Here is a 21417-nt window from a genome sequence, read left to right as displayed (position 1 = left end):
TGCAACGCAGGGAGGAAGCAGACTCGCCTTCTTTCCTCAGTGTTGTGGATTTGTTTTGACATCACAGCGTGATTGGAAATTGGACATGCTGTGTATTTGCATGCATAAGACACTCACTGAAAAGCAAAACTCCCTGGGTTGTAGATTTGTTTTTGTTATTCACATCCTGAAATTAATATAGACTGGCTCACTGTCATAATCAGTCAGTAGAAACTGCTTGAATCATGCCACTGACAGATGTTTTATGGCCAATGGCTTCAGAGTTGCCTCCCTGCTGATTTTCCATCAATATGGATCAAGTAATTAGATACAAGCCGGCCCCCAAACATATGTAAATAGTTGGGGTTTAGGTTTTAGTAGTCAACTGCTTGGAAAAAAGACAAATGAATACATAAGAGCGAATAATTGAATGTCACCTGCTATAAAAATGTATTTTGAGTGTAGAACTACAGGCGTCAGTCTGGCTTAGTACAGCATTTGTCTCTAAGCCTATAGTGTTTTCAGATGCAGAAAGGCACCTGTAATAGGATGTTTTACTGTGGCATGTCAGGGAATTTGTACTGTTCCCTTCTGCGTATGCACATGGACTTTGTCCATTTCACATATAATAGAATTAAAAAATGTTGGTTAGCCTAATAAAGTCAGACTGTGCGTCTGTGGTTGGGTGAATTGACTTCTATGTTTCCAATAGCAGGTCACTTTGTGTTTTATGAAAAACAAGCCTTTGGAAAAGTGATTGGGCATGCTTGGCTCCAGCTTGTGCGTGAACACAACCCATAGAAATGCATCTTAATTCTTTTTCCCTTCCCTTAAAAATGTTGAGCCCCTAACAACCAATGACAGACTGAGCTATTTCTGCAGAGCAGGTGTCTGTGATTAAAAACTCTCCTGCCTGCTAACCATTCATATGTGTCTTATTGGCATTCATATATAGGTTGTAAAGTTTGGTATAAAGACTTTCAGAGCTTGAAAAAAAAATCATAACCGAACAGTGACACAAAGGCATTACTTTGTCTGTGCCATGCTGCAAGGTTTTAGGTGGAGGAATGTACAGAAACAATAAACTTTTTGATATTGTTCAGCCAATTAACAGAGGGGGACCTATTCTGTGTAAAGCATTCAGGAAAGTGAGGTTTAATTCCAATACCTCAATAAAGGCTGAATTGTTATGCACGCCTGCATGATGTTGTATGTGAATTTTATGCTTTTCATGTGTCACTGATACTGTTCTATTTATTTAAAAAATCTCTTCATGGATATGAAATGGCCAACACTTTGTAAAGTATAGTGCACAGTTTCACAAGAAGCACAAGTGAACATCAGAAGGAATATTTTGTTTTGATACGCATCATTCAGAGAAATTTACAACCCAAGTACATACGGAAATTTATACTACACAGCATCTCACCACATAACATTTTGGTGCAAATCAAGAGAGTCTTTTTCCTTATACTTCAGCCTCTGTCTTTTCCCCTTACAAACAGGATTTTGCAGTTGAAGAACTTCCATCAACACAAAGGATTCAGCATGTGGAATCGGTTGATAAGAAGGAACAAGGCCAACCCCAGAGGTCTTACGAGCAACAGGAAAAGAATGTGCATGACAAGGCGAGACAACAGCAGACGTTGTACAAGACAGGCCGCGAGAAGTTTTATGTACCATGTCCGAGATGGAAGAATCTTGGTCTCACGTTTCCAAGTTGGTATGTGATAATTCCTCGTAAGATGTGTCCTGAAATATCTTCAGCCTACCACATACTGTGCATGGCGGGGATTCCTCTTGTTGAGGAGGAGAGCTTTAGATGACAGTGATGCCAAGCCTTTGCCACATGTGTTCAGTGTGTCTGCCAGCAGTCACACATTATAAAGAGATGGTTATATGGTTTATAAATTTTAGGGCAAGTGCAAATATTCCCGATTACACAATGATCTGAGTTAATAAATACATTCACAGTGCGGAAACCCTTTCTGCCCAATTACAGACAAAAAAACTCTTAGAAAAAAATCCCCAAAAGATCTGTCACATATGGTCTTTGATTGATAAATAGATCTAGCAAGAGCTGAGCTGTTGCAGCTGTACCTTGTGATATCTGTACCCATTTGAGGAGAAACTGGCTCCAGATAAAAGTATCTCTACAGCTAAAACAAAAAACCCTGCTGAACTCTAGTCTCAAGTTGTTAAATAATGATTATGTTAGAAAAATAACCATTTTCAAAATAGAAGCAGGCATAATGACTCTTATTTCACATCATTACAGTGAAGCAGAGGAAAAGAAATCTAGTAAGAGCTCTGCTGGTGCAATGCCGAAGAAAAAGCTGGGACCGGGAGCCAAGAGCAAGATCAAAGCAGAATTCTCTGTGTCCTCTATACCTGGACGCCTGTCCTCCCAGAAAATGTAAGTGTCCTGCGTTAGTTCTCCCTCATCAGAATCTATCAGGGCTCTTTCTGTCTCTGCAGGTGGAGTAACTTAAACAGGATTTTGGTACTGAGAAGAAGAACAAAATGCTGTTTTACCAGCAATGAAATCTGAAGTGGAAAGTGTAAACTTGCAAATCTATCAGCCCATGTGCTGAACAAGAACCTGTTTACATGGTTGCTAGCATCAGAAATCGATGCAGCTGATTCTCGCTGCTGTTTATTTTTTTCCGCTCATCATTTGGTGTACATGCAACAAAGACCTCAGGGTGCATTCACTAAGTCACAATTTTGACTACACACCACCCAGGACGGTGCGTAGACCTGGCAGTTTCATGAAGGTCTTGCTTAGTGTTTATCTTGTTTCTTCCTGGAAAACACTCCCTCCTATCGGCTGGCTCCTTCCACTAATATGCTCCCCTGGAAATGCTATTTGTATGTACATGGGAACTGTCTCTCAGCGGCCCCATATGAAAGTGTACCAAATTTCATTACTCCACAGTGCCCAATTTTCATGATACAGTTATCCAAGCAGCCCAAGCAACTTTAAAAAGCCATCTGCATTTCTGTTTGCATCAATAGCCTAGCATGAGTCTTTGCTCTGTATATGATGACGACTCCAGTCTTCCCATGACATTATTCCAGTCTTTATTTTCCTACTGCTTTGATTCTGAGGAAGTTCAAACTTGACACTTGAATTTCAAAAACCTTAATCTGTCTTCTTGTGTGGGATGACCAAGCTGTTTTCCACACCGGAAAACACATTTCATGATATTATATTGCATCCTTTTGTCTGGCTATGTGTTGTCCAGTTATTACACTGTCCCACACCTTGGTAGATTGTTATCTGCGGTCAGAAGTGCACTGTTATCTGCTCTTTTTTTTATTCAGTAAGACCCCAGCAGGCGCCATGCCAGTGGAACTTTCCAGTGAGAGTTCATTGGAGAGTGAGGAGGAAGAGGAGCAGTCAGAGCGCCGTGTGGAGAGTGACACAGACCTGCCCCCAGAATACTGGCAGATCCAGAAACTGGTCAAGTACCTCAAGGTAGGGGAATGTCCCCCTGGACTGTTTCTTTTTTCTAATGGATTTAAAACCAAAATAGAAATTTGTACAGAGAGCTGTAGTACTGCAGGTGAAGGCAGGCCACAGCTGACAGGAAACAGTAAAGTCCATGCTCCTTTCCTGTCATCTGTACAAGAATTTCAACGCTAACCTGAATCAGTTTTCAATTTTCAAAAACCTTATTCTGAACAGCAGAGCACAGAAAGTAATATTTAGTAATGGCTGTGCAGAAGAACCTAGTTATGTGGGATCACAAAAGGTAATGTTCCAATCATTCAATCCCACCTGTCTGTGTTGCCTCAGGTGTCACAAAGTGAAAAAGAGGATGCCAGATTTTCATTTGACATCCTCTTTTTTTAAGGTTTAGCTTTCTCCAATTTAAAGCGGCACTTTGTAGGAAGATGCCTATTGAAGTGGTTGGCTCTGCTCGTGGATTCCTGGTTTCTGACAAAGGCCTGTTTGGTTGCACATGTGAGCTGGGGGAAAGAGCTGTCTGACGGCAGCAGCTGTACTCACTGTTTGCCCACACCGCAGAAGCATAAAAATGAAGCGCGCCTGTGATAGGTCTGACAGGGCATATGGTGAATATTAATGTGTCAAAACATGGAGGGAAAAGAAAAGAGGACAGGAACACCAATGACCCAGACTGGCTGGGAATATACCTCCGACCACTTGACTTCTGAGATTATCCTGCCTCACTATTATCTGTTTATCTGGACAATATCATTTAGACAGATTATATTAAAATGGAATGCATTTACTTTATTTTGACAGGAGTCTGTTTTGTTGCAAGTTGTAAAACTGTTGAGCAGTAAAAATACCTTAAATGCTGCCTCAATTTAAAGAAAATTAAATGAGTTAATGGTATTTCAACATGTAGTTATAGTGTACATATATTTTTCTACAGTATAGGATTTGTGTTCTTGAGTTCTGTGGCTTGGTGCTAAATAAGATTGGTCACAGTACAACTGAGTAAATCTTTTATAGAAAATGTCGCTGTAAAGTTCAATTTGAGGTAGATATTTTTAGCTTAGCAAAATAGAATATAATGGAAGGAAATTCCCACTCTAAAAGCAGGCCGCTGCTCCTTTCCAGAAAGGAAAAAAAGATTTAAACGATATGAAAGAGGCAAATTCAGATAAAAAAAAATAAAAAAAAACCTCACTGGTTTGTGTATTTTATACTTTTCAGCAGGATTGTAAGCTTTAGGTTTGTGTGTGTGTTCCTGCTTCAACAAGATGCAGCACTGCAGTAACCAACATGTCCCAGCTTTCTATCTCTCTGGAAACCGCACAGCGCAGTTATTTATGGGGTTTGTCCAGTAGTCATTTTATAATATCATTACCATCAGACGCTGAAACTTACCATGAGCCAAGTTAAATATCTGTTTTATTTTAGGAGGAGATCTTTTTTCCCCTTTTCCCTTGCACTATAGACAGCCGTTTGTACTCTAGGAAGTTTAACACTTTCGTAAAGCGACACATGGATGTTCTGTTTTGTGTTTTAATGATATTTATGTAGGAATATTTGCCTCGGGTTCCAATGTTTTTGTTTTTAAACCTGTATGACTAGAGATCTGCGCCTGTAAAATGGTTACATGGTCTCTCACAAAATCCACTGTGTAGTTTTAAGTCTATGGCTACCACACATAGGTTTATATTGTGTGATTGTGTTGGTGCAGTGTATGTACTGTAAGAGATGTCTGTAACATAGTGACATGGGAGATGAATTTAAACATATTTCACCCTCTTTACTCCATTCTGTAATGCATCAGTGCCACGGTATAAGCAAACATTTTATCATACTTTGTATTTAAGCATTTATATTTATGGACTGTATACTGTATTTATATAGTTATCTACAAAATTTAGGCCTTCAGTAGATTATGGAAACAAGAAAGGGTAAGTTAAGGGTTAAAGGGTTGTTTTACTAGTCAGGACTGAAAATCTTAGCAATTTTAACTCTAGCAAGTAAGCCAGAAAATGTCAAAATGTGTTTTGTCTGTGTTTAAAAACAAAATTCACCAGCTGCTATCAGTTAGGTTGGCCTGTGGTTTTCCAAACACAAAACAATTTTCATATTCTCACAGATATAAATATTGTGTCTGATATACAAGATGTTACTAGTTAACAGGTAAACATTGCAATATTGTGTGTTGTAAACATTTTCATAATTGACCTTTTCCAATTTTCATATTTTGCTTGTTTTTCTGGGCAGATGCCTTTTTTCATCCTTCTTTTAAAAGAAAAGTTTCATGAAACAGCTTTCAAAAGGTGTCACTACTAGTGCAACATTTCTCCACAGCTTTAAAATTTTACTTCTATTACTATAAAAGTGTAAAAGTTTTATAGATAAACAAGATGATCTGGATGTTTTTGTGTCAGGACTCATTAAAGTTTCTCCCCCTCTGCTGGGCAGTCATAGTACTACAGAACCCTTCTATTGATTGCTGCACTAATCTATTCCTGGCTCTAATGAACAGTCGCCAGTATCAGCTCATTTAAAATATAAAAAAAATAAATTTGTAGCTAATTATGCTCTCAGTAGTAAGGCATTTTTATGCGATTAAAACATTGTTGTTATTGCTTGTAATGCATTCACTACCTGTTTAATCTGGATAATTTACTTTTAAGAATAATGACATCATTCTTTCTCATGAGTTAAGCAACTTTTCAACTCAAAGATGTGACTAGACATTTGCTCACTGTGCACTGCACTCATTTTATGACAGAAAGGCCTATTAAGTGATCAAGTTTTATGTTGTTAGAGATCTTATGTCAAATATGAAGTAAAAAACAACCAGTAATCATTCATTCTGTCCCACAGTACCTTTCCCATAGTAGAGCAGGAGGATTGGGTTTGTTCTTGTCATTAGCAGCGTTCCCTCTAAGTCTTCTGTAGACTGCAGAGACGTATGAAACCTCATGCATCCTCTATGGCTTGACCTCTGCCAAGACCCAGTACTTCTCCCTTACACTGAGCTCTATGAAGCACTGGCAGTGGCCCGAGTCTGCATGACATACACTCTTACATATCTGAGCACTTATACTCAATATGCATGTCCAGCCTTGTTGGCATGAGGTCCATGCCACACACACACTTGTGCACAAAATATACACAACAAAACTCCATTAAGAAAAGGGCCTGAGGTCAACAGGGTATCATTTACAGCCCTATTAACACTATCCCTGCTCCCACATGCTTAGTGCTGTGATTTATAGGCCTGGAGTGGCTCAGGCAGGGCAGTCTGTGTCTGAAGAATCCAGTCTGCTGCTGCAGAGGAACCAGACTAGAATAAGACCTCCATTCAGTAGAGTGAAGGCTTCAGCTATTTAGTAGCTCTGGCCGAGACACCTGCAGTAAAGGAAGAGACAAAATGCATAAAGCATCTTTAAGTGGCTGATATCAAGTTTCCCTCATGGATGGAATTCATTCCTTCATACTTCTTAATCTGCTCTGAAACCATTTGAATCATGTAATTCCATAAGACAAGGGGATAAAGTATTTATACAATCATCTATAAAATCTTCTGTGTTTTACCTCAGTGATTTGTATTGTTCAGTTATTTTTCAGCCATGCTAGCAGCATGGCTCTATGGGTGGCAATGTCAGTCAGTTGGTCCACCACATTGGTCCAGAAAACTCTTGGATAGATTGCCATAATATTTTGTACAGACATTCGTGGTCCTCAGAGGATGAATCCAGCTGACTTTGCTGATTACCTGACCTTTCATCTTACACCACCACGAGGTTGACAGTCGTGATTCAGAGTGAAATATCTTGAGAACTATTTGAAATTTGCTACAGATGTCCCCTACATCTGGCAGTTTTCAGTTTTGAGTAAAACATCTTGACCTATTGGATCGAATGGTGTGAAATTTACAGATAAAGTTACAGATAATCAAGTTCCGTAGAGCATAGACTCTAATGACTTGATCCTCTGAATTTTCATCTAGTGCCATCATCATGTTGAAATTTCAACTTGCCCAGTTCTTTTGCTTTTGACGAAATGCCTACAACTCGTACCAACCTGCACTTTGTGTTTAGTATTAACTGGTATGTGTAAGCATGCTAACATGATAAACTAACACTGTGAACCTGGTAAGTGTTACCTGCTAAACACCATCATGTTAGAATTGGCATTGTTGGCACGTTACCATAATATTTTTGCATTTAGCTCAAATCACCACTGTGCCAAAGTACAACCTAAAAGAGCTGCAAACATGGCTAGGCACTCTTAATCTTGTTTTCCATTCAGCAAAATTTACTAAGACATTCATCACTGCTGTTAGCATTTGCCAATGTCTTGAGTAGTAGAAGCTCACTCAGGTTTATTAAGCATACCTATAAAGATTAAATTTGGTTTTCCCGATACCTTGTAAAAAAAAAAAAAAATTTACTTAGAATTGTTATTACTTGAGGATTGAAATGCTAAGCCAGCAGCTCATGGCGTCCAGTATCTGCCATGATACTGCAAAGATATTAAACAAATTTTTGATTTTCATGTTCAGAGGTCGAACAGTGATTGAATTCATTCCACTTTGAGCATCTGCTCCTATCATGCTCAGAGAGAGTCAAAGATCTTTCACCATAAAAGATTGTCAGATGTTGTCAATGTTTTAAAGAATGTCGACAATACTTCAAGACCAAAGCTAACAAAAATGAAAGCATATGATCTGTTTTCTGTTCTCCCAGCTATCACTCCTAAACATAGCTCTTTTTTTTGCTGTTTTTACAAGGTAGGAACTGTGCCTGCTGAATCCTTTGAAGAGTGAGAACAGAGGAGACAAAGGAAGCAGTAGATCCACTGCTGTTAATGGGCAAATGGTTCACATTTAGGTTAGCGTCATGATATGGAGAACATGTGGGCATTATCCTGCTGTGTCAGAGCTCTGCTTTGTGAGGGAGATGTGATCAAACACCACTTGAAACTTTGGGAAAGGCCTACGCTGATGAGCCATCCCGTCCAATGGCTACATGAAACAGATTACTGCCCCAGCTTTCTATATAGTGATGGGCTATTTTCTACTTATGTGGGTAGCTGATAGCAGGACATGTTGCATTCTTATGTTTGGTTGAAATAATCTATTTAGGATGGCCCTGAAGTCTCAAGTTGTTTGCGAAGTGTGCAACCAATAAAGGCATATGAAGCCTTGAATGGTGGAGGCGTCCTTGAATCCACTAAATGAGAATTCTATCTGTGGCACATTTAAACCACTGCAAAAAAGAAATAATATTTGATTGTTCACTTGCCAGGAAATTTTGGACTGGACGTTTCAGTGTCACATATCAAAGCCATGTAGCAGGTCTAGTATTACAGCAGCTAACTCTTGCATTTTCGTGCCATGAACTTCTGTTTTATCTACTGACTACCGACTACTGATTTTTTCCCCCTTGCATGATCAAAACCATTGCATGTCAACAAAGTTTGTTATGCAAGTGCATATGATACAGACTAAATATGGTAATATAAAAACACTGTTGTTGACGGCCTGGGCAGTACTTTGATATGATAAGACTGGTATTTTAAGTGTCATAATGCTGTCAACAACCGTCCACAGCTCGGACTTCATAGGGATTTATTCAGCGTGAGCAGAATCTGAAAAAAGACAACAAAGAATTTAGATATTAGATTTGGGAAACAGTAAAATAGAGGCAGATTTGCTGTCAGGATTTGACCTCACATGCCCTATTTTAAATATGTGTATTGTTTTTTTTATTTAGTCATCATGATAGTTCAGTGACAGTAAGACCTATTCAGTTGTATTTCCTACCCCATGTGTGCAAGGGGACTTTAAGGTCTTAAAATTGCTAATAGTGTTCTTTTTTTATCTTAAGGGCAAAGTCTAATGGATTCTGAGCTTGACACTGTTGTTAGAGCTCAGTGCTCTGTTAGCAAATAATTTCTTACCACCACAAAGCTAAACACTTACCAGGCTGTGGTATAAACAATACAACCCCAGCAAGAGTGGTATAATGGAGGGGGGGGGGGGGCACGGTAATGGAGGGAGGTCTGTATCCTCCTCTCTTTTCCAAATGTCTTTTTGATGTTTAATTTTCTCTTCTCTCTTCCTTTTTCATTCCCCATTTTCATTCATTCATGTTTGCCGTTATTATTTCAGGCAGGCGACCAGACAGCCACTGTGCTCACTCTTTGCGCCATGATGGACTTTGATTTGATGCAGGAGACGTGCCAGCTGGCCATCCGGGATGTAGGTGGCCTTGAAGTCCTCATTAACTTGCTGGATACAGATGAAGTCAAATGCAAAGTGAGTAGCTGTGCCAAAGCTGGACCTGGATGGCCTGCAGGCATGAGCAGAGCCCTCTGTGTGTGCCAGCCTGTGTTTTAGTTACAGAAACACTAGTTCTGGTTAGAGAGCGTACCTCTAAAGACACAGGGTAGCAATTACCCTCCAGTATGCCTAATGACATGTGTGGGTGTTTTTTAACCTGTTCTTATTATTATTATTTATTATTAGATGGAGGCCTTATGTTGGCATGGACACAATGGTTTCCATCAAACTAAACTATAATTTTTAAAGTATCAGACTTACTATTAATGTTTTCTGTATGTGTGTGTGTTTGCGATTAGATTGGATCTCTGAAAATACTGAGAAAGATTAGTCACAACGTGCAAATCCGTCAGACCATTGTTGACATAGGAGGTCTGCAGAACATCGTGAGGATTTTGGACTCACCAGTTGCGGAACTCAAGGCCTTAGCTGCTGAGACTATCGCAAACGTGGCCAAGTTCCGCAGGGCAAGGAGAACCGTCAGGCATTATGGCGGCATCAAGAAACTGGTGAGTTTAAGGACAGAAAATTGTAAATTCAGGCTAGTGTAACATGATCTCTGTACTGCCAGCGTGGAGTGCAGCAGAGACTGCCGACCAGAACCCGATCTTTCTGTGTTGGCATTATTGAAAAAAATGTTATGCATGCAAATTTTCCATTAAAACGCTTGTCTGTTTATGACTGTGCCAGTTAGTTGTTGATTTAATACAGACATTTTGTGCTAAACCACAGACACCTTGGAAAGTTTGGAAAAACAGGAAGGTTTCTTATTCCAATGTAATCAACATGTTATGATTGCTATTTGCTTTTAATTTAAAGTGTAAAACATATATCCAAATGTTGCTGAACTGTTTTGATGCACAGTGCATCAATCATCCACCCATGCCCTTTTCACTCTGTACAGCAGATGCCAGATAGTGGCCCATCCATTTGTAAAAAGCCCCAGAAATGGTGCTTTGGTAAAACAGATAGAATGTCCCTTACATCCTCTGACCTGCATTCATGTTTGTTGACAGAGGGACCTGTGATTAAAGCCTGCATGCCTTGTATATTTTCCTCAGCCCCAAATCGGATGTTCTCATGTGCAAGTCACTCACGTAGGCAGATTAATTTCATGCTATGCTACAAGACCACCTTTGAACTGTGCTGTGGGTAATAGCTTTGCCTACTCCGTCTCACTGGCCAGGAACGATGGATTAGAACACTGAATGATGGCCATAAACCGTCACACTGGGATTTTCAGGCCTAACATTAACATCTATCCTGACAGTTTTCCACTTCTAACATCTCTGGCTTTTTCATCCTTGCAGACTCAGTGGTAATAGAGTTTTAATTATACCCTTAATCACAGCCAATAACTTGCTATTCCTATCTGACACCATCCATTACCACGCCAATCCTGCAAGAAACTTTTCAGAGTCTTAGAATTTATGTCAAGCTCATCAGGATTGTGTAAATGTGTGTATGAGAGGTTTTCCACTCAAACATATGTGGTCTGCCTGCTGTCTGCTGTTTATCATCATGTACGTTTGTGTACTTTGTGTCTCTGCTCAGGTAAAGCTGTTGGACTTTAGCTGGAATTTAGACACGCTGACTCCAAACCAGAAGAAGGATGTAGAGGTGGCCCGCTGTGGAGTTTTAGCATTGTGGAGCTGCAGCAAGAGCGCCAAGAACAAGAAGGCCATCCATAAGGCTGGAGGCATTCCGCTGCTTGGACGATTGCTTAAGTCGCGAGATGAGAACATGCTTATCCCCGTGGTGGGGACCCTGCAGGAGTGTTCCTCAAAGGTGAGGGGGGTATATGATTGCACTTTTTGCGGCACAAGTTGTCGAGACAATGGCCTGTGAAATAAAGTCTGCCAGTCTCATTCTACAACTTGTCCTTTAAAATAGGAAAATTTGAAAAATAAACACATGAAGAAAAATATGAGAAAAAAATTGTGCTAGTACACGTGATGTCATTTAGATTATTCATGTTTCTGTGGTTCCTTAATTGGTGTGTCACTACAGGAAAGTTACAGGATTGCCATTCAGACAGAGGGCATGATCAACGATTTGGTCAAAAACCTAAACAGTGACAACGATGAGCTACAAATGCATTGCGCAAGTGCAATCTTCAAGGTACCTGTTTTCCACACTGTGTTCTCTTATGCTCTGAAAAACCTGAATGAACCGGAAAAAAGGATAAGGACCAAAACAATTTTCTTACATGTCTTTGTCTCCTCATTGGACCCAGACTATATAGGAATTAATATATATCTTGATCCTCTCTCGTTTGCTTTACAGTGTGCAGAGGACAAGCAAACCCGTGACCTTGTGCGCAAGTACAATGGTCTGCAGCCACTGGTTTCACTGCTAGGCAAGGTGAACAACAAGCAGCTCCTGGCCGCCGCCACCGGGGCCATCTGGAAGTGTTCCATCAGCACGGAGAATGTGGCTAAGTATGACTAGGCTCAGGGGTCTCACTGTTTTACCTCTCACACACGCACACACAATAACACACAACCAAACTTAACATACCAGAGATACAGAAACACATTGTAGCCATATCTTTTTGGATGTATGACTACATGTCTGTAATTAGTGGTAACAGATTAGTGCGACTTTGACAAATCACTTACTGTGTTTAAGGACAGCAAGCTAATGAGCCTCAGTGTAGAAGGGGGTTAATAGCAATTAGGCATTTTACCCACGTGTGCCCATAACTATTGGAAAATAGGATTGCTACGCTGATGTGGTTAACAGCAGCCTTATAGTATGTGAATATATTAATATCAGCAGAGGATACAGAACACAAGGGGTTAGCCAACTTGCGTGCATTAGCGTCGTCATGCCATCATCACATATGTTACTTTTATGGGGGTTCATATTCATTCATCACTAGTTGTGTAACTTTTTCCGTTTGCACGCTGTTGTCATGTCTGCCTTTCTTTTATCGCTGTGTCTGTTTGAAGTGATTATTTGCATAAAATGTAAAGTTTTTGTAAGGATTCTATTAAGTCTGATCTTTTATGTGAGTGTTTACCGCTAGAATTCAGTCTTTTCCACCGTTAACAAAAGCTGAAGTAAATGTGCTGATTTTATAGACTTCAGTGATATGTTAGTCCAGGCCTGTTAGTACTGAACCAGTCGCAGGCATACTGAAAGAATCAGCCTCAAGATAGTGATTTTCTAATGTCAGAAGACGCAGGCTGACAGAGCCTTTTATCATTTGTCATGTAAAGCAGAGGTTTATTTAAGTGTCATTTAGCTTGGTCCTTTCAGCAGTGACAGTTCTGAAAGGGTTTTTGACTTTGCACTTCAGTGTTAGATGATTGTTAAGTCAGTATTTTTCTCCCTTTAAAATAAATAATGCCCGGAGACTGTGCCCTGGCAGACCTATACATTTCCTCCAGTGCTCCCTTGAAAGAATGATTTAGCTGTGTTTATTTTCTTATTCAGTGTGAGGCCTGGGATATTACATATAAAAACATGCAGTGATTTAATACCTCAGTAACATATTAATCAATTCAAAACCTTCTCTCTGCAGTGTAGCAAAGAACATTATAAGACATTGTCTTTTAATCATTTTTATGATAAAGACTGTTTTTGAGGTTTAAGGATTTTCGCTGAGGTGAGATTATGTGAAAATGTTTTTCCTCTGACTCAGAAATGCTGTATAGTTCAAATTGCAGTGGAATTCTAAAAATAACAAGAAAAAGGCTCAGTAGCACTCACACAGATCTTTCTGCACGTCATATTTCATAACTGACAGAATGATATCCTACATTTAAAGTCTAAGTTAAGTCCTCCAACTGGAACTGAGTGTCTGCTGCCACATTGAGTTAAGCGAGGATTCCTTTGCAGGGGCAGAAGCATGACGATAACATTCTTTTAAAGCAAGATGGACAGATCACTGTCTGTTTAACCCATATCATGAAAGAAATCATTTGATCATTTGGAGGAATTCATTTAAATGATTATTTATCATTATTAAGAGAATAGCAGGGTTATTATTTAGACAGACAGTTCAATTTTGATGGTAGAAAATTGAGCTTTTAAAATGGCTTATTAATAATTTTTCAACAAAAAAAAACTGTTATAAAAACAACAAAATTGGCGCAGATTAGGAACCCTTCTGACTGCAGCTTGGCGTAATGATAAAACAAGTTAACTGCACTGGCCATGAGTAATGTGGCAGCTTAATACAGTCGCTGCCAGTACAGGCCTTGTGCCATACGTAATGACTTGTCATACTGTTGCGATGTAAAACAGTTATGCTACTACTGATAATAACAATAATAGAAATAATTATAATCACATGTGAACCACATTTAGTGACACTTCATTAACAAACACAAAATATCACAACTCTAAATTTAACATGTCACAGAGGTATGTTAGTGAGCTTCCCAAAGGGCCATAATATGAATAGAGTTCTCATTTTGTGGTTTTTTCCTGTGTGTTATGTTTTATTTTGTTTTTTTGGATAATGTGGGCAGTTGGGTGTGAATGAAGGTGAAAATTGGCCTCCTTGTCAGGAGGAAACCAGCATGATGCACAGCAAATGTTTTTAATGCACACTTGAATCTGTAAGTGGATCTGTTTTTTCATACTCTCTCTGGCTTATTTGAATCACTTAAAATGTCTAGGTCAGGCAAAAGCTTGGAATGGAGTGACTGAGCCATTACTGTCAAAAAGGCAAGGCTGCTAATGGTGACAGGGTTTTAGGGGCATGCGCTCATTTCAGAATCAATCATAGGCTGAGTGGTGTACTGAAATGAAAATCATTTTGGAATATATTTTGCTAAAGCAATAATGGGAGGCAGAGAGTGGATTTTTTTTCCTCTTTTCTGTCATTAAGTACATGGTCAAATGAAACAGACCTTGTTGTCCATTGCAAACAACATGTTTTTTTCTTTTGTTTGACTGATGATTTGCGTGGTCTGGACAGTATAGGGCTCTGGGGACCTCCACTCAAGACAAGTAGCAGCATGTGTTATCCATTTTCCTGATTAATGATGCATCAAAATGAGAGATGATTGATGCCCCGAAATATAATTATAAAACATTCAAGTTAAGCGTGTTTGTTTAAATACCACATAAGCTCGTGTTTTTTTGTATAAATTTTCATTACAGAGATGAGATACCTGTGCCAAGGTTATAGTATATTTACTGCCTTTGTAAAAGTCCTGCTTGGAAACACAAACATAATTTTGTGCAGATTTATGGATGCATTGATATGTGGTTGCAAGAGCCTGTATACGGAGGTGTTATGGACACAAAAATGCTGTAAAAAGCCTTAACAAAAGAGTAAGGGAATAAGTTTGCAATGGAAAGTCACAACCGCCAAGTCTTGGACTCTATTTGCCAGTGCAGTAATGTTTAGGGTCAAGATTGTGGGGTTTGCTTCCAATTACTGACTACTCCTCCGTCTTACCTCTGTTCCAGTCCTGTGATGAGCGGACCATAATTGTCCCTCCAAATGATACTTCTCCTTGCCTCACAAAACTTCTGTGCTCACCCAAGTTATTCACTGCTCTGCTGTTTTCTTTCAAATAGATCAAGCTGTCTGTTAAATTTCAGGTTAATTGAGTGTCTATCTCTCTTCATGGTTACTGCTAAGCATCTCATGGTCCCTGAAATGTCTTATTTTTAACTTGGGCCGGCCTAAAAACCCTGGTTAGTCAGGCAGCATTTAAGCTTTCTGCACTTAGTTGAATGTGTGACTAGTGCAGATGGATGAGGAAAGGAAAAGGCAGACAATCAATCATAAAAATCTGCTGCACAGAAGCCTCACTGTGGTTCCTGTGTCTTCTGACGGGCTTTAATAAGCTTCCAGTTGTGTGGAGCCCAGTGTTTGCAGTAGAAGCTGCTTCAGGCCGCTTTGTGTAATGCTACTCTTGCCATCACGTAATTACTTGAGTTGGGACTGGCTTAACAAAAATAGACATGACTTACCATTCATTTATCAAAAGTTATGTCTGTTATTACAAGATAATTCTACTGTAGTCAACTATTGATGACACTTCAGTGATGGCATAGGAAAACCATTGTTTTTCTTTATGGTGAATTTCACTGAAGTTAACTTTGGCAGCTACTCTGTTCATTAGCAGTGTTTTCACTTGCAAGAATAGGCTGTCTGTCGGTGGACCCTGACCAAAACCAAATGACCTTGGCCATCTACAATAGCTTACGGACCATGATGCCAGCAACCGTAACTGTGAATAAAAACAGTCGTAGAACTTAACTGTACATCAGAGGTTTGTTGAGGTTTTTTGCAACCGCATTATATCCCTTTTAAATGTTTACTATAGTTTACCACTCTATAGCACTGGCAAACAAGGCAAAATCACGGCAAAAGAGGGAGGGAGACTTTCCAAGCCACAGCAAAGCTTCAGTTATGCAAAGTACGTACAAGGGACAACTGTGAGCAGTCGTGGGAAAACTGCTTGTACCGCTGGAATACAGTAAGAGATCAGTGCCCATGTAGCTAGAGGATCTGTAACTGCTACCTGTCACTTACACTACTGATGGCTCCAGCGATGGCAATGTTGATCTGTCCTTTTGTCTGTCTGCGAGTGACTTAAATTTGACGCTAAATTTGGTACAAACATTCATGGCTCCCAGGTGATGCATCCTAAAGATTTTGGGGACTGCTTGACTCTTCATTGTGCCACCATAAGTTATTTATTTAAGACATTCATTATTGCATTCAATTTTTCTACAGATATTCATGGTCCCCTCAGGACAATTTTTATAATAACTCACTCTTTCTCTATGGTCAAGTTTTTTATATATCCTGTACTTTTGTTTATAACCAATTATCCGCAAATTTCATTGCATTCTCATCATCCTCAGCTGTACTTTGTCTTCGGCACTAATTTCCACCACTATACCTAAGAACAGCCACTCTAAGATTCTAGCATGGCTGTAGACTCTTCTTCTTGTTCCTTCATTTGATGTAATAAATGAATCAATGTGATGCAATTAGTTAATATGATCTCTGCCTCTCTTCTTCTTCCCCACTTTCGCAAGGTTTCAGAAGCACAAAGCCCTGGAGACCCTGGTTGGCCTGCTGACTAATCAGCCTGAAGAGGTGCTGGTAAATGTAGTTGGAGCCCTGGGAGAATTTGCCCAGATACCTGCTAGCCAGGCCGTCATCAACAAGTGTGGAGGCATCAAGACCCTAGTTAAACTGCTTGTTGGAACAAACGAGGCATGTTGAATCATCTCTTGCTGCATACAGTCATGTCATGTTTAAAACAAGTTTCTGTATTGATTCATTTTTATTTGTGTCATTTGCACAGGCGCTGCTTGTGAATGTAACAAAGGCGGTGGGTGCTTGTGCCACAGACAAGAATAACATGTCGTAAGTCGCTCTTTATTCCAGTACATCCAACCAGCTAACATGGTCTTTGGTGTTTGCAGTACAGTTTATACAAGGCAAACAGCCCCGTGTGAGGTGTCTCTTAAAATGCGATTAGTGGCTTACTCACTGTCATTACTGAATTAGCTCCAAACACATATTCTTGGCCATGTATTGATGTCATATGTTTTGACAAGGGAATGACACCAACTCCTGTACTATTAACCTGTCACGGACTGATGCTTAAAGAAATCTATGTTCTCTTAATTTGTAATTATGCAGGTAGGTTCCTCTTTCATCCCCAGCTTAATGGCAGATTTTAAAAGCTTTGTTTATTGTACCTGCTGTGTTAAATATGGTTGGGGTTTAATTCCCAGTGTTTTACTATAGCTTTGCGGTCACTGTCAAGACTTGAGCTGGTCAGATGAACATACCTAAAGCCCTGCCCTGTCCAAGACTACATGGCTGGGAAAACACAGTGAACCATAGTCCAGAGCAGTCTTTGTTCTGTGTTCATTTAACCTCACCCTCAATACTGCAGAACATTGTGCCTTCCATCTGTGCCTATTGGTTTTACAAGGCTGTTATGGAATACAAGACCATTCTTAATTAGCACTGGACACAAATACAGCTTATTGTCTGAATTCACATTGTTAGTTAGCTGTTAATGCTATCATATGAGCCTATTACATTTGTTTGGAGGCAAAAACCAAGGGATTGAATAAAAAGTGAAACATGTCAAAATAAAGCCACTAACTCTGGTAAACTTCACACAATAAAAGAAGTGTTTTACACCGGTTCAACATGTTCTCCATGTTTTCTCACGTCACATATATTTGGGCCAGACCTTGTAATCTTTCAGCGTTTACACTTCTCTGTAAACAGAAAGTTCTGATTTCAACAGCTGCTTTGTGTATGTTTTGTGGTGATAGCTTATTTTGGGACATGTACATGTATAGTAGTTTGCTGAGCAATGAACACAGCTCACATCTGATTGTTTGGTGCTCCAACCCAACATGGCTGGAGTTGTTTTTCAGATTCCCAGCGTTTTGATGGTGTTTGGCTAGCTAACAAATATATTACGCTGATGTACGCATGATACTATGGCGGCAGCTACAACTTTCCTGTCAGTTAACATGACTTCATTTTTACCAACACAAACTTTTTCTCAAATACCACCCTCTGTTTATCAGGGCTATCATTCTCTCATCATCATTCTGATTCAGGTCATCCATAACTACTGAAAGCCCAAAACAAGCACTGATCACTTTCAAGTTTTCCATGAAATACTCATATGTTTGTTTTCTTTCTCAACCAGTAGGCAGTGTGTGGTTGATGACATAGCACTTCCCCCAATGAATCCTGTGTATCTACAAGAGTGAACACACGTTGTCTAATGCCTCCAGGGTTTGTGGTCTCCTCCTCTAATCCATCACTGTCAGCTGCAACTTCATTGCTAATCTGTTTCATACCTGCTTCATGCTAAGATGGAGCTGTTTTGGCGGATGATATGACGCTTCACTTTTGTTTTTGGTTCGGATTTAAGAGGCCCCGCACACTGGAATCTGATGTTATGATCCCTCTAGACTGATTTATGTGCAAACGGAAGACAGATGGCGCAGGGGACGTCCCTGATGAGTGTTCGCTCGTTGCCAGTCACGGAGATACTGTGATTAGGGAGTGTTTAAGTAATTATGACAGCATTCAATGTCGGCCTTGTTGGTGGAAGCACACATGGGGAACACGTTACATGTTATTTATACCAGACAACGGGTGCACTGTGGCGTAATGCTTTGGGTTCCCAGACCCTGACTGCAGTTTTGACTACAGTCATGTATACAACATGAAATACAGCTCACAGCTCATGCTTAAGTAAACTTCACTCAGACCCTATGAAATACAGAGCGACCTGTCTCTGCCTCTGTTTGATTTGGAAGGAGGTCCTCTTTTTGGCTCTGGTTGGAAAACAAGCCACCAACATAAAGTGTAAGTTTGTCTCACTTGCTATTTATAGATCCATGTATGAAGCACTATACACAGACATATAGATACACAAGTTAACCTCTGGCCCTAGCATCGCCAAGCTTTCCCGTGGAGAGTGATTTGAGTGAGCAGACAGTGGGTGGATTTTAAGCCTGGAGAGGAAATGAGCAGGACTGAAGGCAAGTTGTGATGAAAAGCCATTGTTGAAATCGATTGATGCTTTGATCCTGCTTGGCTGTGGTTGTGTTAAGCCTGCTGCTGGCCAGACTGATACAGCAAGAGAAAAAAATATCGCTCTCTTAAATCTTTCAAGTATGAAATAATGCTGAAGGAAGGATCTAAATGAAAACACAATCTTAACACTTTCTTGGTTTTGCTTATTCTTTGTTTAGTTATTCCTTTCCCTCCTTTCTCGCACTACTTTACTGACTCTCTCTCTCTCTTTACAGAATCATTGACCAGCTTGATGGAGTCCGCTTGGTGTGGTCCTTATTGAAAAACCCCAATCCAGATGTTCAGTCCAGTGCTGCGTGGGCCCTTTGTCCATGCATTGAGAATGCAAAGGTACAGTACAGTGAAGTAAAGATCCTTTTACTTCCTCCATGACATGACATAGATTTGTCTTCTTCTTCTGTCCTGTGTCTCTGCCAGGCCAGCCATTAGGAATTATAGACAGTGGGACCAAATTTTCCAAAATAGAGCCCCTCATCCACACCGCATCCTCTGTGTTTGCTGTTGTCAACCTCACCTAGCTGCCTGTCTTGCAGCAGCATGTTGGCTGCACTGCTCCCCCTCTCCAACATCTCTCTCTTCTTTAGCTGCTATCCCTTCCTGACCATCTCTTGACTGCTACAGCAGCCACAGCAACTGTGGCCTGGAAATTTTCAAAACCAATTAATTGGATAGATAGCACACAGGTTGGACAGTTCAGCTTTCCCATGTATTTTTTTAAGCTTCAAAGGTACTCTTTTTTTCTAATAGCTCTGGTCCAGACCGCTCCGGTCTAGACCGCACCGCTTCAGGACGAGCCCTTCTGAGTCTTCTTCTGAGAGAAAATATTTTTCAATATTCATGTGGATTGAGAGAGCAAACATTCAGCGTCAGAGTTAAAAAAAAAAAAAAAATTACATTAATGTTATGCACTTGCACAACCAGTCGATATTGACCAGCAGCTGTCTTCTTTGAGGGGAATGTGGGGAAAAGTGTTTTGACCGTACCATCTCCACAGTTAAACCAGGGGGGTCATCAGATGACAAGCTGAAATAGTTTTCAATGTGTTTTCAAAACAATTCACATTCACATTTCATATGTTGTTATTTATATATTTATATGTAAATACATATAAATTATATTGTCAGGGATATAAGTCAGTAAGTAAATTCTTGTACTTGATCCCACTGAAGGGTAAATCGTAGACCTTTGCGTGACCTTGGTATTGGCTTGGGCTGGGGTCATCTGTACCCTTTGACCCCCCCTGATGGCAGGCCTGGTCCGTGCAAGTGAAGCACACCAAAGGCAGATAGATGGTCTGAAAATCAAAGAGTTCTTCAGAGTTTGTGTTGTTTCAGAATAAAGGGTTATCCCACTCACAAACCCGAAGCCTGCTTATATCACCATACTTGTCTCTTAAGCTCTTCCTCCAGCCTGCCGCTGCTGGGAGGTTAGCAGGGGCAGAGCTGTGTTAGAGGAGGCTTACATGAACCTCGGGCTAATATGAAGCAGAGAAGCCGCCTTGGCACACTGGGATTGGTGAATTGGGAAGAACGCAGGGAGAAAGACTGAGTAATATCCTGTGGCATGGCTTTTGATTTCCCAGTTGAAAATCTTCCCTCAACATGCTACTAGTTAAAGAGGCACACAATACATGCATAGAGCACTGGGTAGCCCACAGTTTCTGTGAACCCACTTCTCTAAAGAAAACACTGCACAAATGGCTTGCAAAAAGCCACAACATGCCTTTGAATGCTACTTATATCATTTTAGATATAAATGTGCATAGAATGAAATTTTGTTGGTCCATAAACTTGACACAAGTTTTCTTTAAAGAAACATACACACATACACATACCAACATACCATCATGGTCACTAATACTGCATATGCAAACATTTATATAAAACTTTCTGTTTCTCCAGAGGGAGCTGTGTGAAGTCTGACAAATGTCCTCAAGTGATGTCACTTGAGTCAGTGTTGTTTGGGGCTGAAGACTTTAAGTTTGAAACTGAAAAAAATGGGGGTGTGGAGTCAGAAAAAAGACCAGACTTCTGTAGCCCGCTCCTCATCTCTGCTAGAGGCTCGAGGCTATAAGCCACTACT

The 21417-nt window shown here is 40.1% G+C and overlaps 1 protein-coding gene across 1 annotated transcript in view; it reads left to right on the top strand.

Annotated features, from left to right (window-relative positions):
- The window catches only part of odad2 (outer dynein arm docking complex subunit 2), a 37864-nt gene that overhangs the window by 7426 nt on the left and 9021 nt on the right, over positions 1-21417 (top strand). Inside the window, exons 7-17 of the mRNA XM_023401874.2 lie at positions 1485-1702; positions 2258-2395; positions 3307-3460; positions 9600-9746; positions 10070-10279; positions 11325-11558; positions 11781-11891; positions 12057-12211; positions 16788-16968; positions 17060-17121; positions 19551-19665. Of these exons, the coding sequence (XP_023257642.1) occupies positions 1485-1702; positions 2258-2395; positions 3307-3460; positions 9600-9746; positions 10070-10279; positions 11325-11558; positions 11781-11891; positions 12057-12211; positions 16788-16968; positions 17060-17121; positions 19551-19665 (1725 nt within the window). The remainder of the gene's footprint in view (positions 1-1484; positions 1703-2257; positions 2396-3306; positions 3461-9599; positions 9747-10069; positions 10280-11324; positions 11559-11780; positions 11892-12056; positions 12212-16787; positions 16969-17059; positions 17122-19550; positions 19666-21417) is intronic.

The sequence above is a fragment of the Seriola lalandi genome, unplaced genomic scaffold (assembly GCF_002814215.2).
Source record: "Seriola lalandi dorsalis isolate HSWRI2012SDOR001 ecotype SW California unplaced genomic scaffold, Sedor1 jcf7180002053798, whole genome shotgun sequence".
NCBI classification, from domain to species: domain Eukaryota; kingdom Metazoa; phylum Chordata; class Actinopteri; order Carangiformes; family Carangidae; genus Seriola; species Seriola lalandi.
Note: the sequence above shows the minus strand (reverse complement) of the source record. Positions and strands in the feature narration are given on the sequence as shown.